The 24,570-nt window shown below is 40.5% G+C and overlaps 1 protein-coding gene across 1 annotated transcript; it reads right to left on the bottom strand.

Moving 5' to 3' along the window:
* Window positions 1–18,004: 18,004 nt before the first annotated feature.
* Window positions 18,005–22,266, bottom strand: LOC147641871 (pentatricopeptide repeat-containing protein At2g39620-like). The gene is made up of 2 exons (XM_086800513.1): window positions 21,770–22,266; window positions 18,005–21,689 (listed from the first exon to the last, which is right to left on the bottom strand). The coding sequence occupies exon 2, from the start codon at window positions 21,467–21,469 to the stop codon at window positions 18,302–18,304; it is 3,168 nt and encodes a 1,055-aa protein (XP_086656639.1). The 5' UTR covers window positions 21,470–21,689; window positions 21,770–22,266; the 3' UTR covers window positions 18,005–18,301.
* Between the last annotated feature and the right edge of the window lie 2,304 nt (window positions 22,267–24,570).

Below are 24,570 nucleotides of genomic sequence, written 5' to 3'. Positions count from 1 at the left end.
CCCAAAAAAGGTAAAATTTAGAATGAACCTCTTAAAAAATACAAAAAAAAACTAAAATTTCATACTTAAATACTCAAAATTAACTTTTTGAACTTCAAAAAGTCATGCAAATTTGGATGTATAAAACCATCATTTTTATTGAAAATAAAATACATTATCAAAAAGTGACATCTAAAGATCTAGCATTGCTTGTTCAAAAGATCCTTCACTTCCTCCCATAAAATTTGTATGGTTTGTTGTCGAAGGTAACTAGATTTCTTTCGAGTGAAGCCATAAATAAGAATTTTCACATCATCTTGATTGATATTATGTGTCATGGTGACTGTCCTCTATTTTCTTTCCCTTTGGGCTTGCCTTAATTATCTCTAGGTATACTTTCTTGTTAGTGCATCATCTCCGCTTGTTTTGAACTAGTGAACATCAATTGACTATACCCTTTGATTCTCTTCTTGAATTTTGATGATCTTTGTGAATCAAAAGGGATATCCACTCTCATCATTTTTTGCTAAGACAATAATTATAATCCCCATTGTGAGCTGATTAACATTTTCTTTCCACATTTTGTTCTCTTATTGGAGTCATTTGCTTGTTTTTCTTACACCAATATAAGCTTCTTGAGTCTCTCCATACATAAGTCTCTCTAGCTCTTCAATTAATTCTAGAGATTATTCTCTCTTCTTCGATAGCTCAGTGATGCACATGCCAAAGAAATGCTGCTAATATTTTTATTTCAAATTGCTCTGACACATTTTTCAAGTTCCAAAATCCACTCAAAATTTTACACTTTCATGACATAAAATAAATTTCACCTTAAAAAATCTTAAAAATTTGTTGTAAAACCATCATTTGTTACTACCAAATCAATGGAGACTTCAATTTACATCAAAATTTCATAAATAAAACCATTATTTTTTAAAAGCAAAGATTTTCACATCTTTAAATCAAATTCTTAAGATAACTTCTCTAAATTTGAATTGAATACTAAAAAAAAATATTATAACAAAAAAATCTCTTAAAATAATGCGTGGGGACTAAATGTCATTAATTATACTTTTCACCATGTCCTTTTTATGATTCTTGATTGCTTTTGATGAGATTTATGATGAATTTATAGTAATGAAGACATTTCCATCACACAAATAACCATGCTTTCCAAAAACTAAATGTGGTTTTTGTAATTTTCTCAAAGAGGACAAGATCTTGATCACAATTCTATTTTTCAAATAAGAAATTTGACTTTGTTAAGTGCTTGCTTTTCACAATTTGAAGATTTGCATGTTTTTTGGTTATTTAAAGAATGAAGGAAAGCAACAATGCTTAATTTGACCAAATTAAACATGGTTGCTTTCTTACATGCTTTAAATAACAAAAAAAATACAAATCTTTAATTGTGAAAAACAAGCACTTAAGCAGTGAGATTTCTTTTATGATCTCATCCTCTTTGAGAAAAGCACAAAAAACACATTTGCTTTTTGAAAAGCGCGATTCCTTTTGTGATGAAGATGTCTTTTATAATATAAGTTCATCACGTGTCTCATCAAAAGCAATCATTAAATGATCATAGTCCCCCCCCTGCACCCCTTTTTCCCCTCCCAAATATGTTACTAACCATCTCTTTCCTCCCAAAAGTGCCACATGTGTCACCAACCACCCATCTCCTCCTCTAAATTGAGAAGGTCTAGGGAAGAGTTGTATTCCAGAATAGAGCCCCTCCCCCCTCGCCCAACCCCCGGCCTTGCATCCCTTGCATCCCCCCCTTTTTCCCTCCAAAATGTGCCATTAACCACCCATTTCCTCCCAACAAATGTGCCACCAACCACCCATCTCCTCCCAAACGTGCCACCAACCACCCATCTCCTCCTTGCTCCTCCTCTAAATTTTAGGAGGTGCAGGGCAGAGTTGTATTCCAGAATACAACCCTCCCCTTGAGCTCGAAAAAATGCAAGATTTGGAGTCACTATCTCATTTTGAGTTCCGGAAGCCGCCTCCTTCCTGTATTCCAGAATACAGCCCTCTAGAGCTCGTATTTCAGAATACAGGAAGGAGGCGGCTTCCGGAACTCAAAATGAGATAGTGACTCCAAATCTTGCATTTTTTTGAGCTCTAGGGGAGGGCTGTATTCTGGAATACAACTCTGCCCTGCACCTCCTAAAATTTAGAGGAGGAGCAAGGAGGAGATGGGTGGTTGGTGGCACGTTTGGGAGGAGATGGGTGGTTGGTGGCACATTTGAGAGGAAATGGGTGGTTAATGGCACATTTCAGAGGGGAAAGGGGAGGGGGAGGGGGGAGGAGGTGTGGGGATGCTTTTTTTTGTTGGGGGGCAGGGGGGGATGGAGGTACAGGCCATAAATGGGAGGGGTGGGGGTGTGGGCGGAAGGGGCGGGGAATGGAGGGGGTGGAGCAAGTTGGGGGGGGATGGCAGGGCACGGTGGGGTTGCATAGCTTTTTTTTGGGGGGGGGGAGGGAGGGAGGTGGGTTAAGTTGGGGGGGAGGGGTGGGGAATGGAGAGGGTGGGACAAGTGGGGGGGCGAAGGGTCGGGGCGGGGCGGGGCAGGGTGGGAATGCGGGGGTGCCGAGTTTGTGGGGGGGAGAGGAGGGGAGGCAGTGTAGTGCTGGGAGGGAGCCGTGTGAGAGGGGAGCAGGCCGGGGGCAGAGGGGGGTACAAGGAGCAGTTGGGGGGGCGCAGGGGAGAGGAGGTGCAGTGTGGATTGTGGGAGGAGGGGGTAGGGCGGTGGGGGTGATGTGGGGTGGGCGGAGGGAGCGCAGGGAGGGGGGGTTGGTGTGGTGGGGAGCAGGCAAGACTTTGATTTTTAATGAGTTCATAAATTTATATTACAAAAGATATATTCATCACAAAAGCAACTGATCTTTCCAAAAAGTAAATGTGCTTTTCATGATTTTCTCGAAGAGGATGAGATCAAATAAGAAATCTCACTGTGTTCAGTGCTTGCTTGCCATAATTAGTGATTTGCATGCTTTTTAGCTATTTTTAGCATGCAGAAAAGCAACCATGCTTAATTTGGCATGGTATGCTATAAATAACCAAAAAATATGCAAATCTTTAATTGTGGAAAGCAATCACTTAACAAAGTCAAATTTCTTATCTGAAAATAGATTCTTCATTAGGATCTCGTCCTCTTAGAGAAAAGCAAAGAAAGCACATTTGCTTTTTGAAAAGCACTTTTTGCTTTTTGGAAAGCACGTTTGTTTTTGTGATGAAAATCTCTTCTCTAACATAAATTTATCATAGATCTTGTCAAAAGCGGTCATAAATAAAAAAACACGTGGTGAAAAGTATAATTGATGATGTTCACCCCCTGTCCCACATTATCTAAAGATATTTTTTTGTTATAACAATGTTTTTGTAGTATTTATATCTCAAGAAGATGTGAACATCTTTGTTTTTTAATTTTTAAAAAATAACAATCATTTTAATTCCTAAAATTTTGATTTAAATTGAACTCTCCATTGATTGGTAATAACAAATGATTGTTTTAGACCAAATTTGTAAGCTTTTTTAAGATGAAAATTAATATTTGTCATGAAAGTGACCAATTTTGAGTGGAGTTTGGAACTTAAAAAAGTGTCTGAGCCATTTGAAACAAAAATGTCACTAAAACTGTCTAAAATAAGGTTACTAATTTTTTTCCACATAAATTATTAGTTTTTTTCACATTTTTAGGTGATTTTAGGTGTTTTTTTTGGAGGGACCAAAACTACACCTCACGCCCTGTTGTATTTTGAAACGGTTATATGTTATATTGTGAAAGGGATGGTCATGTATATATACCAAATAGACCATAATTGCGGAACAACTTTGATAATCACTTTATAATGATAAATCCCTCTTTCTTACCTTAAACCTTTGTTAATCCTTTGCTAATCTTTATCAATCCTTGTTAATTCATGTTTCTTAGATTAATCTAGGTTAATGGCTAGTCACTTCTTTCCATTGGTATCAGAGCTCATGCCTTTGATCAATTTTCTTGAATTTTCTCCATTTTCTTGATGCTCTTGACTTTCTTGATTTTCTTGATATCAAGAAGATGGTTATGGTGACCTTGATTAGTTAAAGTTCCTTTTCTTAGTTTAGTTCCTAATATTTTGGGGCTATGGGTTACTGTGGACCAATTGTTTTTGGGGAGCCAGACCAAAATTTCAAACTCAGGACCGAATTTTGGGGAAACTTCTACTAATCTTGATTAGTGTTCTTAATAAAAAAATGTTCTTCTTTGTTCCTCGTCTTTGTTTGATCTCTCAGAGCCATGAAGCCTCTTTCATGAGCCAAATTTCTACCCTAGTTTGGAGATTTTATTGGGGTATTGTATGAGCTTTACATGGAGTATCTTCTTGGCAGTTCAAATCACGAGAAAACAGGCCATGAGGGCACCCATGTGGCTGCGCGCTGTTTCATAGAGAGAGGGAGCTTATGGCTTTCATTAAGGTTTACTTAAGCTTGGTAAAGTCTTAAGCAAGCATAAAATTAACAAGAAGCTTGCAATGGCACTTGTTCTTGTTTGGCCTTTTTGCTGTGAGGATGCTTTGAGGCTACATCTGTCAACAAAGATCATTGGCAATGCTTTTCTAACTTTAAGAAACTTCTTATATTCTTCAATGATTTAATTTCTTGGTAGTTAGGGTTTCTTGGAAAAAATTAGGGTTTTATGCATAACGTAGCAAAAATTGCTTGCATCAACACATTTCCCATGTTTTCTTCTATTGTTACATATGATTGGTGAATGCAAAAAGCCTTCATTTCATTGTCTTTTAACCTTTCTTGATATTTTGGGGTTTCATGAGAAATTAGGGTTTTCTTCAATCATTTTTGGGATCTAGGGCCATAAGCATGATCATTAGTCTTTCCTCTATCCATCCATATCATCATTGCATCAAAAAGGTGGAAAGATTAGGGTTTCTTGATGAAATAGGGCTTAAGGGTAAATGCTTCAAAATAGGGTTTTAGGGTAAATGCTTCAAAATAGGGTTTTAGGGTAAATGCTTCAAGATTAGGGTTTCTTGATGAAATAGGGTTTTAGGGGGTAAATGCTTCAAGATTAGGGTTTCTTGATGAAATAATGTTTTAGAGTTTCTTGATGAAATAGGGTTTTAGGGTTTCTTGATGAAATAAGGTTTTAGGGTAAATGCTTCAAAATTAGGGTTTACCTTGGGGTTTTCTTGATTTCTAAAATGGAGTGATCATAAAGCTCATATTAGGGATAAATTATCATGGATTAATACAAGATTAAGGATAATCTCATACAATGGCCATGATGCCTAAGTGAGTTAACCTCCCACACCAAGAGGAAGCTTGCCATGAGCCCTAGACCATGAGTGGCCATCTACAAGAAAGGAGACAAGATGTCAAAAGGTAAAAAGGTACAATGATAGTCCATGAGCTCCCCTTTATACTTGAGCCCATGACCAAGGTCTTAGAACTAAACTAAAGGTTTTGCTTCATTATAAACCATCCCTTCCAATAATGATTTCATCCTCGAAATAAAAGGGTGTTTGTGCATGCCCAAAGAAGACATGTAAAAGTGGATATGTACAAAAGTCAAAAATCACATCCATGGCTGAATGTTGATGTAACGAAAGACCCATACATGAATCATATGAACCCAAGGTCAAATAGAAATGATGAAGGACTCCCATCTCGATGATGAGGCTATCTATGCAACCGCCTGGATTGAAAGTAAATTCGAGAGATGAAAATCAAACCAAATTAAGAAAAAAAGAGTATTAAGGAAAATCAAGAACTCTTACTATAGGAAGCTTTAATGGAGAGCTCTTAATTAGGGAAAAAGAAGATGGGAAAATAATCTTAATGGTTAAGCTCAATAAGAAGGAAAAAAGAAGAAAAGAAAAACTTAAAAGAGAGGAAAGAGAAGGGAAATACTCACAAGAAAGCTTTCATGGAAAGATAGTTTGCACATGAGATAAAGGAAAAGAGTAGACATACCTTACTTGAGCTTGAGAAGGACAGGGTACCAAGTTTATTGTATTCAAAAGATAAAAACTGCATGATGGCAAAAGAAGTGAAAGAAAAAGCGAGATATTTTTATAATATAGTAGTGTTTCTTTGCTGCTAGATACACTACTGAGTAGCAATTGTTTGCTACTATGCAGTGAAATTTCATTGCAAAAAGCGCTGCTGTTGATGAGCAACAAGAAAATGCTGCTCAGCAGCAAAAATTTCACTGCTTATCAGCGTTGAAAACCTCGATATTTCCCTTTCACCCTACTAAAAAATGATGTTGTTCTCCCGATGTGTTGTAGTGCATGATCAACTAGAGTATCTTCATGATCCATGGGAAGGATGATAGGCATAGTGGTGCCCGATGCTCGATATGCTCGCTGCCATCTCTACCCTTAAGATTATGCCCACATGATCTGACTCACATACAACACTATCACATACATCATCATCATGTGCATATGTGTCAATAGCATCATGTGCATGTGTATCACTATGATCATGGGCATGTGTATCAATATGATCATGTGCATGTGTATCAATATCACCATATGTGTGTGCGTGCGCGATACAATCTCATGTGTATGATGAGATACAACATCATTAGGTATGTGGGTGTGACACGTCAATGACTTCATGTGTGTGTGTATACAATATAACATCACCCTCATCATCCGCATCATAATACAATGAATGAATCGGTCTAAATAAATGAGAATCAATGAGGTGATGGCTAGTCGATGTCATAGGGGAGTCATAGAAGCTATCAAGGTCCATGCAAACACCGTTGTGGTAGCGGCAAAAGTGTAAGCATGCTCGATATGCGTCCTCTAAGGATCCAATCATGTCATGCCATAACTCACCACATGTATCCCATGAATGATCATCATCACCCATATAACCATATATGGCAACATTAGGAACATCATCATCATCCTTAGAAGTATCCATGTCTGTGTAGTCCACATCCTCATCAGAAAAATAATCACGAGGAGACGAAAGTGTGGGAAACTCAATCAAGTCACTAAAAGAAGAATCATCCCACACAAACAAGACTGAACAATCCGTGTCTATGTAACCAAGCAATGAAGTGATGAAATCATCATGTGTAGACCACCTAGACCATATGGCACATATCTCCTCCTCATTGAACAAATGCCAAAAATGATCAGGCATCGAACTGTGAAGCTCAAACACCCAATAGTGGAATGAATATGCTGCCTCATGACAGCAATAAGTCGATGAGTGAAGATGTAGAGGTCTAAGTCTCGAAATTCTAAAGGCATGTGCGAATGTGGAAAAATATATGCAACCCATGACACGAGAAGGAAAATCACGATAGTAATCATGGAGCCATGATGATGGTGTATGAGTGGATCTCCTACTATTACAATCAGAAATGCTATCAACATGATATCAACAATGACAATGTCGATGATGATGTGTGGTGTATCGGTCAATAACAAGGATAAAAATAGTAAGAAACACCCATCAATCAATAAAGTTATGGATCGAAACAAGTCACTATAAAAATAGTACATCATTCCCAATGTACTATGTGCACGACTTTCGATATCTGAAGGCTGTAAGCTTAAAAAAGAAGCACCTTCTTCCAAGGTAGTGCTTCTAAAATAAGAAAATTAAAAATATTTCTAATATAATAAGTAAAAGAACCTTAGATATAGATTTAGATATATGTGTACCTATGTTTAAAGTTTACTTCACACTTGCACATATATTTTAGAAAATAAAAATTAGTTTTGTCTTTCATTGTGTTCGAAGCTTGCTTCACACTTGAAAGATAAAGTCTTGTTGCAGCATAATATATAATTGTTGATGATTTTTGTTGAAGTTGTGAAATATATGGCTTTTTTTTGTAATCATTTGTGTGTGGGCCATCTTGCTATGTGGATGTTATCATTCAATTTGATGAAGACAGTGGGTGTAGGATTGTGCCGGTTGTGAGTGAGGAGGTATATGAGGATTTGCCATAACTTGAACACCATTACTCCAAATTGTGCGCTTTAAAGCTTAATAGATCCCTCTTTTCAAGCGCTTCATAGAGGACACTAGAGGATCACTTTTGGACAGGAAGAGCCATCCGAATTCAGAGATAGAAGACAATGAGTATTTTGACTATTCTGTGGCAAAGCTAGGAGAGTGTATGGTAAGACAAGGGTTAGCTGACGGGGGCAGTTGCCCATATTTGAGAGGTGTTAAGATCTATTCGTGAAGCTAGCTAATGGTGGAGGAGGATACTTTGAGGCTGTAGGGAGTAGCATTCTGACAGGAAACAAGAGGCAGATTTCAGAGTCCGTTGGAGGTGGTTTTGGTCAAGTTGAAGTCAGGAGAGGCTCTGAAGTGATAGATCAAAGACATTGGAGGTTAGATCTGACCATAGAGGACAACTGAGGTAGCACAAAGAAAGTCATTAGGGTGGTTAGGAAGTAGTGAAGCATTCCTTTAGGGAAGCGGAGGACCAAGGGATAGTGATTGGAAGTTCAGGTATCTGTAGTGTTGTGTTTGATGGGGTTTGGGTGCTAGTGATTGTCCCCTTACACAGTGCTGAGCTTCAAATGGAGCTATAGAGGCAGAGTTTCCTCCTAAAGCCATTCAGTCTCATCAGCACAAATGGGAGAGCACACAGCTTGATTTTGCATCAACGTGAACGTTGACTAAAACACCGGGAAGGCCATTAATGGAAATTTTATGAGGACCAACAATATAGTCATGAAGTATGCTCACCCCAACCTCGGGAAAAATAATAAAGGATTGTATATGGTTAGAGACTTAAGAGGTTAGGATTTTGCATGAATATGTGTGCATGCTGTAACTCAATGTAATAAACTATTGCATGACAGATAGCCAGTAGGATTAGGTAGCTTGGTAGTAGGAGTATGCATGGATTAGCTAAGATACACAAGTAGATAAGAGAATAGAAGTGATGAGAGAGAGGAAGGATTCAAAAGCAGAAGGTTTTGTAGCAAAATTCTGAGGCAGAAGTTGCAGGTATAAAGGTCAAAAGACTCTGTCAAGAATTGGCAGGCCTTGGGAGTGTAGATATTTGTCCGTGGATGCTGAGGAGTCATAGAGGAAACTGGAGGATCACCTTTGGACAGGAAGAGCCATCCAAATTCGGAGACAGAAGACAGTGAGTATTCTAACTATTCTATGGCCAGGAGAGGTATGGTTAGACAAGGGTTAGCTGAGGGTAGCTACTCACATTTGAGAGGTGTTAAGATCTGTTTATGAAGCTAGCTGATGGTGGAGGATACTTTGAGGCTCTCAGGAGAGTAGCATTTTGATAAGAAATAAGAGGCGTATTTTGAAGGCAGGTTTTGATCATTTCCACGTCTGCCACTTTGGAGGTGGTTTTTGTGAGCTGGGTGTCAACTAGAGTAAGGAGAGGCTGTGAAGTGATAGATCAAAGACATTAGAGGTTAGTGCTGACCATAGAGGATATCTGAGGCAACAACTGAAGCTATTAGGGTGGCTGGGTAGTGAAGTATTCCTTTGGGGCAGCTGAGGAGGACCACGGGATAGTGATTGGGAGTTCAGGTGCCTACAGTGTTGTGTTTGTTGGGGTTTGGGTGCTAGTGATTGTCCCCTCACATGGTGGTGAGATTTAGATGGAACTATAGAGGAAGAGTGTCTTGAAGCCATCAGCACAAATGGGAGACCACAACAGCTTGATTTTGCATCATCGTGTGCACTTAATCAAAAATCGGGGAGGCCATCAGCGCAAATGGGAGACCCCTAGCGGCTTGATTTTACATGAGCACTTGTGCTGACTCAAAAACTAAGGAGGCCATCAGCGCAAATGGGAGACCATAACAACAACTTGATTTTGTATTATAGCGAGTGTGCTGACTCAAAAACCGGGGAGGCCATTGATGGGAAATTTCTGAGTACCAACAAGATGCTCATGAAATATCCTCACCCCAACCCCGAGACAAATAATAAAGGATTGTATATAGTTAGATCCTTTAGAGGTTAGGATTTTGCATGAATATATGTGCATGCTATAACTCGATGTAATAACTGTTGCATGATAGATAGCAAGCAAGATTAGGTAGGTGGGTAGGAGTATGCATGGATTAGCTAAGATATGCAAGTAGATAAGGAATAGAAGTGACAGAGAGAGGTTGGATTCAAGGTGAACTAAGAGTACAAAGGGTGAGCTAAGAGTACAAAGAGGGCTAATTGTGTCAAAAGTTTTTGGGAGAAGAGAGCTTGTGTGACGTGTGGTTGGAGCTTGCTGTAGAGCTGTCCAATTATCTGCATAGAGGTTCGACGTGATTTCTGTTTGAGGAGACTTGAGATGAGCTTGGAGGAGAGGAAAACTAAATCTACCCAGCCCAAAAAATTAATAGCGATGGCACCTGATGGACACCTTGGCCAGCTTGATGCAGCAGGAAGTCGTTGGCCATATTGGTGTCTATGTTCTGTAACTCGAACTTGAGGAAGTCTTCCTTCATCTCCCCCAGATCCGTACTTCCACATCACTAGGATGTGTTTGCCACTAGGTGCAAAAGTCTGGGCACTAAGGTTGCCGAGGCATATCATCTTGCCTGCTATGATCAGAACTCCCAAGCGGAGAGCAGATGTCCAAGAGCATCTAACATCAGAGGAGCCTCAAAGATTCAGGGTTCGGGTCATCGGACCCACCAAACGCGTGCCAAGTGTTTAGCCTTTGGCCAAGCCGCCAAATAACCGCAAACAACTGAACAGCCACGCCCAACCACCGCCACCCAACCGTTGAGCCAAAGCGGTGCTGAAAAATGTCAAAAATGATATCCATTATCACTAGTTAATAGGTCTTTACTCTCTAATTCCATCATGTTCAAAACACAGTGATATCTCTGAACTGCACTAGGACTAGGAAAAAAGCAGTATAAAAGGATGTAAGCCAAACATTGTAAGGGTTGTTGTTGATAAGGCTTTGTAAGATTACTGTCTCTATGTATTTCTGTCTCTTTGCACAATAAAGGAAGAACACTTTCTTTTGTATCATTTTCTGTGTATCTCCCGAGTCAGTCCGTCTGTCTGTTTTATCGTCTTGTCTTTTATCATTATCGATTCTATCTATTCAATCTTTTAGTATTTTTGTTATTCAACGATCCAGATCATCCACACAAGCCAATTAGTCTTAGTATTTGGTCTCTGTTTGCATAGTCGCCCTGTAGGCCGATAGGTTGTGACTGTTTATCTTGTGCCCAATTCGTATCCAATTGGTGTATGTTGTGCACATAACCAGAGCCACTCATCAGTGGGTTGCTTGGGATAGCAGGTCAGTCCTCAACAACATTTCTATACCAAAGTTTTCCATAAGTGGAGAAAGAAGCGGGTCAACCATCACTCCAAGTTTTGATTCTTCAAGGAAGAGGATTCGTTCTTTTGTTCTAGTCTCGGATGGGTCTTGCTGCCTCTTGTTTTACTTGCTGTTTGATTTTTTTTTTGTGTTCAAATCAATATCCCTTGTTATCGAATCAATCATTCATGTTTGCATGTGAACTGTGCTACTTTATGCGGCTTGAAGCTTGGGAACTCCAATTCGCCACACTCGGCAAAGCCCCCCATAGCACCTAAACCCGAAGACTTGGAATCCGAATCCAAAGAAGAATTAGTAACCCTGCCTCTACCACTGGTCATACCACCACTCCCACCTCCACCCCCACCACCACAACCCCGTTTAACCCCACCCCCATCGGTGTTCATATCCCCACCACCACCCCAACCCCTCCTTCTCAACTACAACATGCTTCCACGACTAGCTGTCACCGTGAAGTATCCCAAGTTATCTGGGAAATCCTTAGAGGATACGGATGCTCACATTCTTCTGTTTGACAGTGCTTGGCGTGTGAACGTCCCTGGCCCAGTGGACCAAAATCTAAAGAAAGCCACCTTCATCCCAACTCTCCAGAAGAGTGCTGCCCTTTGGGTTGCTCAGTATGAGTACAACCAATTTCCCAATTATGATACCATCAAAGATGTGTTCCTCCAAAGATTCAGGGAGGACAAGACTTCCGTGCTGCATGTGCTTGATAAGGTGTGCCGGATGAGTTAGAAAAACCTGACGGTGGAGGATTCTGCCCGCCAAATTTTGCAAGCTTCTTCGTAGATTAGATGTAGCTAATCGGCCCGTGGAGGATATCCTCAACTCGTACTTCATGAAGGGCCTCAACAAACAACTCAAACGAGTAGTAGCCGATACATATCTTGCCACCATAACTCTGGAGCAATTGGTAGAATCTGGTCTGAGGGCCGAGCATGTGCTAGTAGGATCTGTCAAAAGCAAGGGCAAAAGCAAGAGAAAAAAGAAGTCCAAAAGGTTTGCTTTTGAATCTTTGAACAAGGATGATGATTTTGGTAACTCGTGAGCAAGTGAGGAATTGGAGGAGGAGGAGGAAGATTGCAAGGCATGGTCCAAGAGCAAGAAGGTAGGAAAGACAGTTAAGGAACTGGCTGCAGTCATGGCTCAGTTGACCAGTGAGAGTGCAAAATCCCCTCCCAAAGTCCGATCAGGCACTTGGTGTGCGAGAGGTCGCAATCATGGACATGGAGCCGAAGCCAAACTGTTGCCCATACAACAGAAGCATGCCGGTACAATGGGAGGCCAGCACCTCCGCAGACGGTGATCCAAGCCCCCGTAGTGGCAGTTGTCCAACCTACCCCATCGATGGCTTTTCTTGATCCATACCGTAGATCCCAATTCTGCCCCCGTGGGAATTTTCCTCCCACGCATGTGCCTGGTGCACAATGCCCCGTTTTCATCTGTTTTTATTGCAGAGGTACATGATGAATTCCAATTATGCCAAAAGGGTAAAAGAAGAACTGGATAAGCTTGCAAGTCGGATTCATCTAATTTGTTTGGGCGACATGGTTGTCCCTGATTGTGATTGTTCCAAAGAAAAACCAGAAGCTCAGGGTCTGTGTAGATTACTGAAAGTTGAATGGAGCCACCATCGCAGATCCTTTTCCTTTACCATTCATAGATTCTCTACTAGATGTTGTAGCCAGACATGGAATGTACTACTTCTTGAATGGATTCAATGGCTACAACCAAGTCCAGATGGCACCCAAAGATCGGGAGAAGACAACCTTCCATCACTAAATGGGGAGCCTCTGCATCGACCTTTGGGAACAAGAATGCCCCCACCACATTCTAGCGGATGGTTCAGGAGATCTTTGCCGAATTTCTGACCTCCTTCATGCAGGTATTCATTGATGATTTCAGGTCTTAGGGAAATCCTCCTAACATCTTTGACGCACCCGTAGGTGTATTTGGCCAAGTTCTGAGTGTCTAGGCTAAGCCTAAATCTTGCCAAATGTGTCTTCGCCATCTAAACCGGTATGCTCCTTGGCCACATTATTTCTTAGGAAGGCATTGCAGTAGACCCGGCCAAGGTGGAAGTGAATCAGAAAGCTCTAATTCCAACAAGTGTGAAGGAGCCTAAATCTTGCCAAATGTGTCTTCGCCATCTAAACCGGTATGCTCCTTGGCCACATTATTTCTTAGGAAGGCATTGTAGTAGACCTGGCCAAGGTGGAAGTGATCCGGAAAGCTCTGATTCCAACAAGTGTGAAGGAGCTGCAAAGATTTTTGGGGCAAGTGAGATGGCACAGCCGAATGCTCCGGTACCTTCTCCACGTAGCAATCCCCTTAAACCTCCAAATGGTGCAGATCAAAGTGCCATTAACTGAGACAAGCCACCTTTGAAGGAATGTGACATCCCATTCCGATGCCTCAAGCTGATGATGTCCAAAGCACTTGTAGTTCAAGCCCTGAATTGAAAGTTTCCATTCCATGTTTTTGTGGATGCTTTTGATGTGGCCATAGGTAGTGCTTTGATGTAAGAGGCCAAGAAGAAATGGTTTCGGCCTATTTACTACGCCAATCGGCACCTCTTGGACGTCGAGTGGAATTATTCCACCACTCAACAGGGAAGCCCTTGGCATGATTTATTTAGTGGGAAATTTTTGCCACTACTTGATGGGCAAAAAATTTACCTTCCATGTGGATCATATTGCCCTACTCTATCTTGTGGATAAGCAGAGTTTGGCAAGCAAGAAGGCGCGATGGATGTTGATCCTATAAGGCATTGACCAGATCCTCCGGGAGGTGCATTCCACCTCACAAACAAGAAGTTGTCCTCAGGGAGGCCCATCAAGGAATTAGCAGTCACTTTGTACGAGAAGTCATAGGACAAAAGATCCTCCACGCTGATCTCTGGTGGTCATCGGTATTTGGAGATGCCTATAAGTGGGCCAAACAATGTGATGTTTGCCAAAGGCTCGGCCAACCGACTGACAGAGACCGCCTACCACATAACCCAATCCTTCCCCTCGAGCCGTTCTAGAAATGGGGTCTTGATTTTGCAGGACCATTCAAGCCACCGCCAGCCCGCGCTTCACCGGCAATAAATATATTATGGGGGCAACAGACTATAGCACCAAGTGGGTGGAAGCCCGAGTGCTCCGGGACAATTCGGCCAAGTCAACATCCAATTTTCTTTATGAAATGATCATCATCCATTTCGGCTGCTCGATTGAGCTGATCAGTGCCAAGGCAAGCACTTTGTCACCAATGATATCATCAGCTGTTTCAGCTGCCCGATTAAGCTGATTAGTGCAAGGGCAAGCACTTTGTCAATGATGTCATCTGCCAGTTGGTCACACAACATCTCATCATCCACAAAAGATCCATGGTGTACTATCCTCAAGAAAACGATCAGGCAAAGTCTACAAACAAAATCCTCCAGCGGATCCTGACCAAGCTAGTCAATGAAAACTGCACCGACTAGGATGAGAAGTTGTACTCAGCAGTGTGGGCATTCCGCATCGCCTATAAGGTCTCCACCAGAATTTTGAGATCCCTGCCCTCTCTGTGCATCGAACTCTAGAGTGGGAAGTAGCAACCTTGCACGCAAGGTAGAGCTTCCCACTCGGGGCCTCGCCACGAATGTCCGAACAAGAGAATAATCCCTCGGTTCTTCCAAAACCAAACCCAGAAAAACTTTCCTCACCCAGAAAGCATAGGCCATTCCTTCAGGAAAATCTTCTAACGTAGTCAAGGGCCTTAACTATCCTTTCTATTCTCATCGAACCCGCGGGTCACATGACCGAATCAAAGGAGGAACTTGCACTTGGTTCATAGAGACCAACGCTTTTTTCCCCATCAAAAGAGGCACAATCGTTGATTCTTTTCCATAGAACAAGGATTATCCTATGACTTACTTCAACTATTGTAACTTGAAAAGAATTAAATTTTATTATAGGAATCCATCGATCCAGCCTAACCCCATCCAATCCCATGGGCCAACCACTGTATTGATAGGATCCATTATAAAAATTTGGTTATGTTTTGTCCCGGGTACCAAGGAAAAGAGTTCCTAGGCTCCCTAGCCGACTCTCATGCAAAACTTAAATAGACACACCACTTACACACCCAATATGAAATTGCCTTTTTCTCTGATTCCTATTCCCAAAATAGCATTGCAATAAAACCACAGTATTTCCATCATAATCCTCATTATTCTAGTTCCAAGTCCAATTTCCAATCATTCCTTCCTCCGCGTACCTATGGCATCATTGGCAACCAGAACACTCACCACCCTGCTCACTCAAGGGCCTTTTCAATAGTTCCTAGCCCATAGTACCTAGGAATATAATCGCATAAAAACCATATGGACTCTTCGTAAGATTAGCTAGATCAACCAACAAGATCCATGTGTAAAAGAGCCATAAACTCATTCATTTGAAGACCAGCAAGGCCAATCAACTAGATCCATGCCCGTGTTCAGAAAACAACTCCAACTCATTTTTCTTCCTTGACGCACGCATGGGTATCTTGGGCGACTCAGAGCCTGAGCACCGTATGGTTAGCACCCTCTAGGTTCCTTCGCAGGTGACCTAGCGCTTCACTCATAGGTTGCTTCCTTGGTCCCTCATCCACCGTACCGGAATCTCACCATTTTAACCAAACCGAATCAAGACCTCGGCCGATCTTGCCACGCGAGACGTCCTTCTTTGACTCTCCGTCAGCTCTTTCAACCTTTTCCACTTAGGTCCCCACCACCACGATCTCATTCCACAAGATAGTCAAAATGCTTACCCCAGCATTCTTGACGTAAAAAAGTCTTTAAAAAGCAAGTTTCACATACAATTACAGTTTCCAAATAAAATTCCCATCTTTCCTCATCATTTCATATCATTACTTCACATCATTGCTCATCATTTCTTATCATCCCTTATCCTTCGACATTATTCCACATCATTCAACATCAGTCCACGTCAATTCACATCACCTCACATCATTTCCACATTCATTTACATCATCCCACATCGTTTCCACATTCATTCACATCGTTCCCACATTCATTCACATTATCCCACATTGTTTTTCCACATTCATTCACATCATCCCACATCATTCCTACATTCATTCACATCATCCCACATCATCCCACATCGTTCCTACATTCATTCACATCATCCCACATCATTTCTACATTCATTCACATCATTTATATATTCATTCACATCATCCCACATCATCCCACATCATTCCCACATTCATTCACATCATCCTACATCATTCCCACATTCATTCACATCATCTCACATCATTCTCACATTCATTCACATCATCCCACATTGCTCCACATCACTCTGCATCAACCCTCATCATTTCCCATCAATCCACATCACTTCACATCATTCCTCACATCAATCTGTAGTATCAACCCACATCAATCTACACATTTCACTTCCTTCCACACATCAATCCTCATCATCCACATCAATGCACATTAACCTCATCAATCCACACATTCCACATCCTTCCACACTTTAATCCTCATCATCCACATCAATGCACATTAACCACATCAATCCACACATCCCACATATCACTTCTCATCACTTCACATCATTCCACACATCCCACACATCCCTTCTCATCTCTCCACATCATTCCACACATCCCACACATCACTTCTCATCTCTCCACATCATCCCACACATCACTTCATTACTCCACATCATCCTACACATTACTTCTCATCTCTCCACATCATTTCACACATCCCACATCAACCACATTAAAAGTACAATTACTCTACTTTTTATACTAACACAGAGCTTCTAAGTCTCGGCCATTACTTGGCTCAATTTAAAGGTAACTTTTTCTTGACTCAATTCAATTAAGTCTAAATTTCCGTTCTCTTTTGGATCCTCGATCCTTTCAAGGATTCTAGATTCCTTTCCTAGGAAATCTAAGAATAAATTAGTCACAATTATTTATGTTCATTCAACCACGCATGTTTCTGGTCTTTTTTCAAGGAGTTCCTTTTCTCGTTTAGAATGTACCCAAGATTCTATTTTTCGAGAATCTAGACGTATACCCCATAATTTCAAAAGTTAATGTGTTCATTATTCCTCTTTGTGATTAAAATTTACCATGTTTTCTCGATGCATTCTTATGAATATTTTCACATTCTTTTCTTAATTTTCCCAAAATAAAATATGCTCAATATTATTCTTTTTGAATAAAAGATGACTTCATGGTATTTACAAAATCAATCACACCCATATTTCCTCTTTCAGCATAAACATTTATGCACCCAAACTAATTCATTTTTATCTAAATGAATCATTCCCATAAGAGAGAGAAGACATCGAAATAGCCTTGGGTTGACCTCTCCCCCCTCACCCCCTTCCGAGTTATATTAGATAAAACTCCTTGGAAAAGTCTTGAGTACAAGTTCTTAGAGCTAGAGAGCTCTCTTGTCTTTTTACATGTCTCAACAATGAGAGAATAACTGAATTTATAGTTCTTGTCAAAAAGCACTTGAGAAAAGCGCTTTAAAACTCGCCTATAGTCCAAAAAGCATCTTTTTAATAATAAAAGCTCCTCTTTTTAGTTTTTAAAAAGCTTTTCATCTTTTGCTTCCCAAATCATTCCAAGCCTATAAGGTGCCCTTGCGTTGCTTTCCTGCCACATGTCAGTGCCATGTCACCATCAGCGCCACACCACCTTTTTTTTCAAATATTTATTTATTTTTCAAACTTCTTTTACTTTTCAACTCTTTTTTTTTTTTTGGGCACGTTGCGTTTTTGCATATCAAACCGGTGACCAGTAATGTCTTGTGATAGCGAATGCAAACTAGGGGCACACCCTCTCTTGTTTTAAGGACAAGATCTTCTCTCTTTGCATCAAACCTTTTGCTTCCTGACTGTCTATTATCTGCAATGAAAAATGACCACACAAATCTCCGCAGTGTCATCAACCCACCAACAAATGTCCTAGTTTTTCCATGCTTGTTTTTACACTCTGATGATCTCAACCTTGTTCACTTCCTCCCGCAAGTCAGCACCTCCATAGATGTCAGACATGAAGACATAAGCTACAGCATCAGTTTCATCCAAACACACTGCATGTTCAAAGGCGTGTTTTCCAAACTCGACATTTCCCCAATGTCTACAAGCACCCAACACACCACGCCACACTACAAGATCAGGACAGAACGGCATCTTTTTTATCATTGCTACTGCATTGTCTAATCGGCCTACAAGGCCAAGGAGATTAACCATGCAAGTATGGTGCTCCAGAGTTGGTACAATGCCATAGTCTTTGCTCATGGCCTCAAAGTAGGTCTGGCTCTTACTGAGTAGACCTGTGCGACTGCATGCACTCAGAAGAACAACAAAGGTAGCCAGATTTGGCTTTATACCTTCTTCAAGCATCCTGTCAAACATAAGGAAAACATTTTCACTTTCTCCTAGCTGGGCATATCCTGCCATTAGTACAGTCCATGAGACAATGTCTCGAACTGGAAGCCTGTCAAACACCTGCTGAGCATTTGTAAGCAAGCCACATTTAGCATACATATCAACCAAGGTGGTGCCAACGACAAGGTCTCTTTCTAGCAACCCCTGTCTTTCAATCTCCACATGTATTTCTTGGCCCTTGTTTGTGGCTCCTATGCTGCAACAGGCTTTCAAGCTGGAAACAAATGTGACAGCAATAGGAGAAACACTCTCAAGTTGCATCTGTTCAAAACACTCGACTGCTTCCTCGCCATGCCCATGTTCAGCATATCCTGCAATTAATGCCGTCCATGAAACTACGTCTCGAACAAGAAGCTTGTTGAACACTTCCTGTGCTTTTGCAAGCAAGCCACATTTGGCATACATGTCAACCAGGGTGTTGCCAAGAACAAGGTTTCCCTCCAGCAATCCTTGTCTTCCAATTTCAGCATGTATTTTTTGGCCCTTCTCTGCGGCTTCTATGCTGCCGCAAGCTTTCAAGCTGCAAGTAAACGTGACGGCATCCGGGAAGATGCCCTCAAGTTTCATCTGTTCAAAACACTGGACTGCTTCCTCACCATGCTCATGTTCAGCATATCCTGCGATTAAGGCATTCCAAGCTACTATGTCTCGAACTGGAAGCCTATCAAACACTTCCTGTGCTTTTGCAAGCAAGCCACCTTTAGCATACATATCGACCAAGGTGGTGCCAACAATGTGGTCTCTTTCCAGTAACCCTTGTCTTCCAATCTCAGCATGTATTTCTCGGCCCTTGTCTGTCGCTCCTATGCTGCCACAAGCTCTCAAGCTGCAAACAAACGTCACAACATTCGGAGAGATACCCTCAAGTTGCATCTGGCCAAAACACTTGATTGCTTCCTCACCATGCCCATATTCAGCATACCCTGCAATTAGTGCCGTCCATGAAACTACATCTCGAACCAGAAGCCTGTCAAACACTTGTTGTGCTTTTGGAAGCCAGCCACATTTAGCATACATATTGACCAAAGTGGAGCTAACAGCAAGATCTCTTTCCAGCAAACCTTGTCTTTCAACATCCGCATGTATTTCTTGGCCCTTGTTTGTGGCGCCTATGCTGCCGCAAGCTTTCAAGATGCAAACATATGTGACAGCATTCGAGGGGACACCCTGAAATTGCATCTCTTCAAAACACTTGACTGCCTCCTCACCATGCCCATGTTCAGCATATCCTGCAATTAATGCATTCCAGGAGACTACGCCTTGAACTGGAAGCCTATCAAACACTTGTCGTGCTTTTGCAAGCAAGCCACATTTAGCATACATGTCTACCAAGGTGGTGCCAACAAGAAGGTCTCTTTCTACCAACCCTTGTCTTTCAATCTCAGCATGTAGTTTTTGGCCCTTGTTTGTGGCTCCTATGCTGCCACAAGCCTTCAAGCTGCAAACAAATGTGACAACATTTGGGGAGACACCCTCCAGTTGCATCTGTTCAAAACAATTCACTGCTTCCTCACCATGTCCATGCTCAGCATACCCTGCGATTAGTGCTGTCCACGAGACTACATCTCGAACCGGTAACCTGTCAAAAGCTTTCTGTGCTTTTAAAAGTGCGCCGCATTTGGCATACATATCAACCAAGGCATTGCCAACAGCGAGGTCTCTTTCCACAAAACCCTGTCTTTCAATCTCAGCATGTATTTGTTGGCCCTTGCCTGTGGCTCCTATTCTGCCACAAGCTTTCAAGCTGCAAACAAACGTGACAGCATTTGGGAAGACACCCTGGAGTTGCATCTGTTCAAAACACTTGACTGCTTCCTCACCATGGCCATGTTCAGCATATCCTGCGATTAGTGCCGTCCATGAGACCACATCTTGAACTGGAAGCCTGTCAAACACTTGCCGTGCTTTTGCAAGGCAGCCACATTTTGCATACATATCAACCAAGGTGGTGCCAATAGCAAGGTCCCTTTCCAACAACTTCTGTCTTTCAATCTCAACATGTATTTCTTGGCCCTTGTCTATGGCTCCTATGCTGCCACAAGCTTTCAAGATGCAAGCAAATGTGACAGCATCTGGGGAGATACCCTCAAGTTGCATCTGTTCAAAACACTTGACTGCCTCCTCACCATGCCCATGTTCAGCATATCCTGCGATTAATGAGTTCCAAGAGATTACATCTTGAACTGGAAGCTTGTCAAACACTTGCTGTGCTTTTGTTAGCAAACCACATTTAGCATACATATCGATTAAGGTGTTGCCAACAAAAAGGTTTCTTTCGAGCAACCCCATTTCGGCAACCTTGGCATGTATTTCGAGGCCTCTTTCCAGATCTTTCAGCTTTGAACAAGCTTTCAGAATGGCCACAAAAGTATGCCCATTGGGATGTACAGAATCATCCTTCTGCATTTTCTGGTACAGGGTGAGAGCAGGCTGTGGCTTCCCACATTTGATACAACCCATGATGAGGGAATTCCAGGACCACTCATTCCGATACACCAGCCTGTCAAAAACCTGCTGGGCATCGTGTATGCTTCCGAATTCCGCCAACATCTGGATGAGGTAGTTCCCCAGTGATATATGAGTTTCCAGCCCACTTTTGCACATGTAGGCATGTAAGCGCAATGCATGCGCTCGGTCTCTCTCCTTCCCACACTTGCGCAAAATACGCGCAAAGTCTTCAACGGAAGTCTGGGGCAGCCCCATATTCCTCAATGGAAGACAGTGCCTCCTCTAAGCTAGGTATTCTCCAACCATCTCCAGTATCGTTCTTCACTTCTTCTGCTTCTTCTTCTTATTCGTCTTCTTCTTCTTTTGCTTGTGCTTTGTGCATTCTCTCTCGCACCCAGCTTTGATTGGACGAGCCGTCCATCCATAGTGACTCCTGGGTAAGTTTAGGGTTGAAATCTGGGGTCCTTGGGTTTGTCTGTAACACGCACACAGGACAGGGGCGAGTAACTAATCGAGAGGGCATCATCTCTTAGTTGAAGCGAGAAAGGGACTTACTTTGCTCTTTCGGTTGTTCCACAAGTGGCAAGGATCCCTCAAGCGCTCGGTCCGTGCTGGTGCGTCTGCATCTCTGCGGCAGGACTGGGGTATACCTGCTGAAACCCATTACCTCATGCATGCATTGCAGCGGTAGTTTTTTTGTCTTTCGAGTATGAATTTGTCTCCATTCTCGTTGAAACACCAATTGCTAAGCATGACAATAGTAACAACAGCATTTTCTCTCATGTATGCTTGATGATAAGTGCGTTGCTTTCTTTATAGAAGAGATAGCTGTGGATGGATGTGTTGGAAGACATTAAAGCCCTGTAAAATTCATAGGAGAAGGAGACAAGGCTAAAAGAAAGAAGTTAAGAACTTTCCTAGAAGAAGAAGAAGGAGACAACTCTCAGCAGACACGTGCTAAAAAGCCACGGAAGAAAACTAAAGCCAAAGGCAATAGGTCCAAGGCCACTGTGCAAAGCAAGACTTAGTGCAAGGGGTTTTGGAGAAAGGTAAGGGAAGGTATGTTCCATAGTAAAGATAAGGTAAAGTACGTTCCATGGCAAATATAAGGTCCTTCCAAAGAAATGGATGTTGTTTTTGTCTTTGTAAGATTCCTCCCCAGCCTCTCAGGATGTCCAGTATCTTCCCCTGTAGTCAAATCTCTCTTCAGAAATATCAAAGATCTTGTTTCTACCTATTTTGACTTGGAGAAAGAAAATGTTCTAGAGAGAGGTTAATCAGATTTTGGATATTTTTGGATGAAAAAATTTATATTCGTATCTAAATAAGTTCCCTCGAAACAGAAGTTCAAACAGATTTCCGGAAGGTGCATTCGAAATAAATTATAATCTGTTCAAAAGGCCTTATCCTGGGGGTCCAGATTTTCTGAAAATTTTAAATTAAGGTTTTGAGGGGCCAATCAGATTCATCCAAATGTGTGGAGGAGATAAATAGAAGAAATAAAGAAAATCCCCCCAAAAATGAGTAAATGCTCACATAAGATGAAGAGTTGACTATGTACAAGGGTTATTAGTAAAAAACTATGAGTATTACTAAAAAAATAAGATATTTTGGGTATAATGATTCCATTTTGACACATGTGTAAGGAAGGGGAGTCCTTTCAAGGAGGCGCCTACTTCACATGCTTGAATGAGTTTTAAACTAAAAAATAATGTGATATTTTTATCTCTCCTCTCTCTTGGATCAAACCGAATCAAAAAGGAACCAAATCTGGTCCAAATTCAACCAAACTGAATCTAAAAAATTCTAGAAATTAGTTGGTCTTGGTTAGAGCCTCCCTCTCCTATAAATAGAACCTGAGCCCTTTGTAAAAAAAATAGGAGAATTATACTATGCCAGAATTATGCTGAAATAATGATAATTTTTACTATTCTCTAAAATTCTCTCCAAATTGAAGAAATTGGAGCTTCCCTCCTTCTTCAATCTCCATTGGTGGCTCCATCAGCATACCAAACCAATTGATTGGTTGGGGGCCTCTACCGTGATCAAAGAATCAAGCAATTTGTAAGGTAAAGTGTGAATTTTGATCTTTTTCCATAATTTCTCAATGTTTCTCTCTTCTCAACCCCTCTCAAGCTTGAGAAGCTTAATTGGAATGGCTTTTTAATGCTATTGAAGTTAATTGATGAATGGAAGTAAGGAAATACATAAATTCCCATGTATGCTTAATTTTTATGGTTTTTATGATTTTTGTCTTCTTTAAAATGAATATGATGTTATGCCTCATGGGAAAAAGGCATTCCCCTCTCTTCTTTAGAAAATCCAGCCATTCTTTATCCTAGATGAATGATTAATGGATAAAATCAAGATTTTCATAATGTTTCTCTTGATAAGTAGAAAATGTTTACATTAGAATGATTTAAATACTCTTAGTGAATTTTTAATTAATTTTAGAGAGTTAAAAATTAAAAAATGGTCAGCCATACAAAGGAGGTTATGGCAAAATTTTCTAAAATTGTGAAAAATAAGTTTTACTTTTTTTATTTCAAAAGAGTAATTGCCATCGTATATGTACTCTTAAAGTGTTATTTTTCATCCTAGGTATAGAAAAATGCATACTAAAAATATTTTATTAAAAAAGTGTTACTTTCTTTAGAATTAAAATTCTATGCATAGAAGGAAGCATATGGAAATTGTTATTTTGATTATAAAAGTGTTATTTTCATCATAAATGATTTGTATGCATAAACATATGCATAAAAGAATTTTTTTATATTAAAAGCGTGATTTTCATCATAAATGGATTTTATGCATAAATTAGACGCATAAGAGAAATTATTTTATTCTAAAAGTGTAATTCTACTAAATCAGATTTATGCATGGAAATATGCATAAAGAATTTATTTTAATCCAAAAGTGTTATTCTCATCAATTTTGATTTTATGTGCATAGAAAGATGCATAAAGAATTTTATTTTTAATTCAAAAGAGTTATTTTCATCAATTTTGATTTTATGCATAAATAGATGCATAAAGAATTTTACTTTTAATCCAAAAGAGTTATTCTTATCAATTTTGATTTTATGCATAAAAAGATGCATAAAAGATTTATTTTTATTTCCAAATTTTTATTTTCATTGAAATTGAATTTATGCATAGATAGATGCATAAAAGATTTATTTTTATTTTGAAAGTGTTATTCTCATTAAAATGGAATTTATGCATAGTAAAATGCATAAAAGGTTTATTTTTAATTCGAAAGTATTATTTTCCTTAAAATTAAATTTATGCATAAATAGATGCATAAAAGGATTTTTATAAAAGTGTTATTCCTGATAGAGTTTTCTTTATGCCTAA

Source organism: Cibotium barometz, chromosome 1 (assembly GCF_041138505.1).
Source record: "Cibotium barometz isolate CiBa-2024 chromosome 1, ASM4113850v1, whole genome shotgun sequence".
NCBI classification, from domain to species: Eukaryota; Viridiplantae; Streptophyta; class Polypodiopsida; order Cyatheales; family Cibotiaceae; genus Cibotium; species Cibotium barometz.
This window is presented reverse-complemented; position numbering and strand designations above follow the sequence as displayed.

Bases quoted from the DNA above. Each gene is read 5' to 3' on its own strand.
- LOC147641871 (XM_086800513.1), bottom strand. From the start codon at position 21,469: ATGGGGCTGCCCCAGACTTCCGTTGAAGACTTTGCGCGTATTTTGCGC.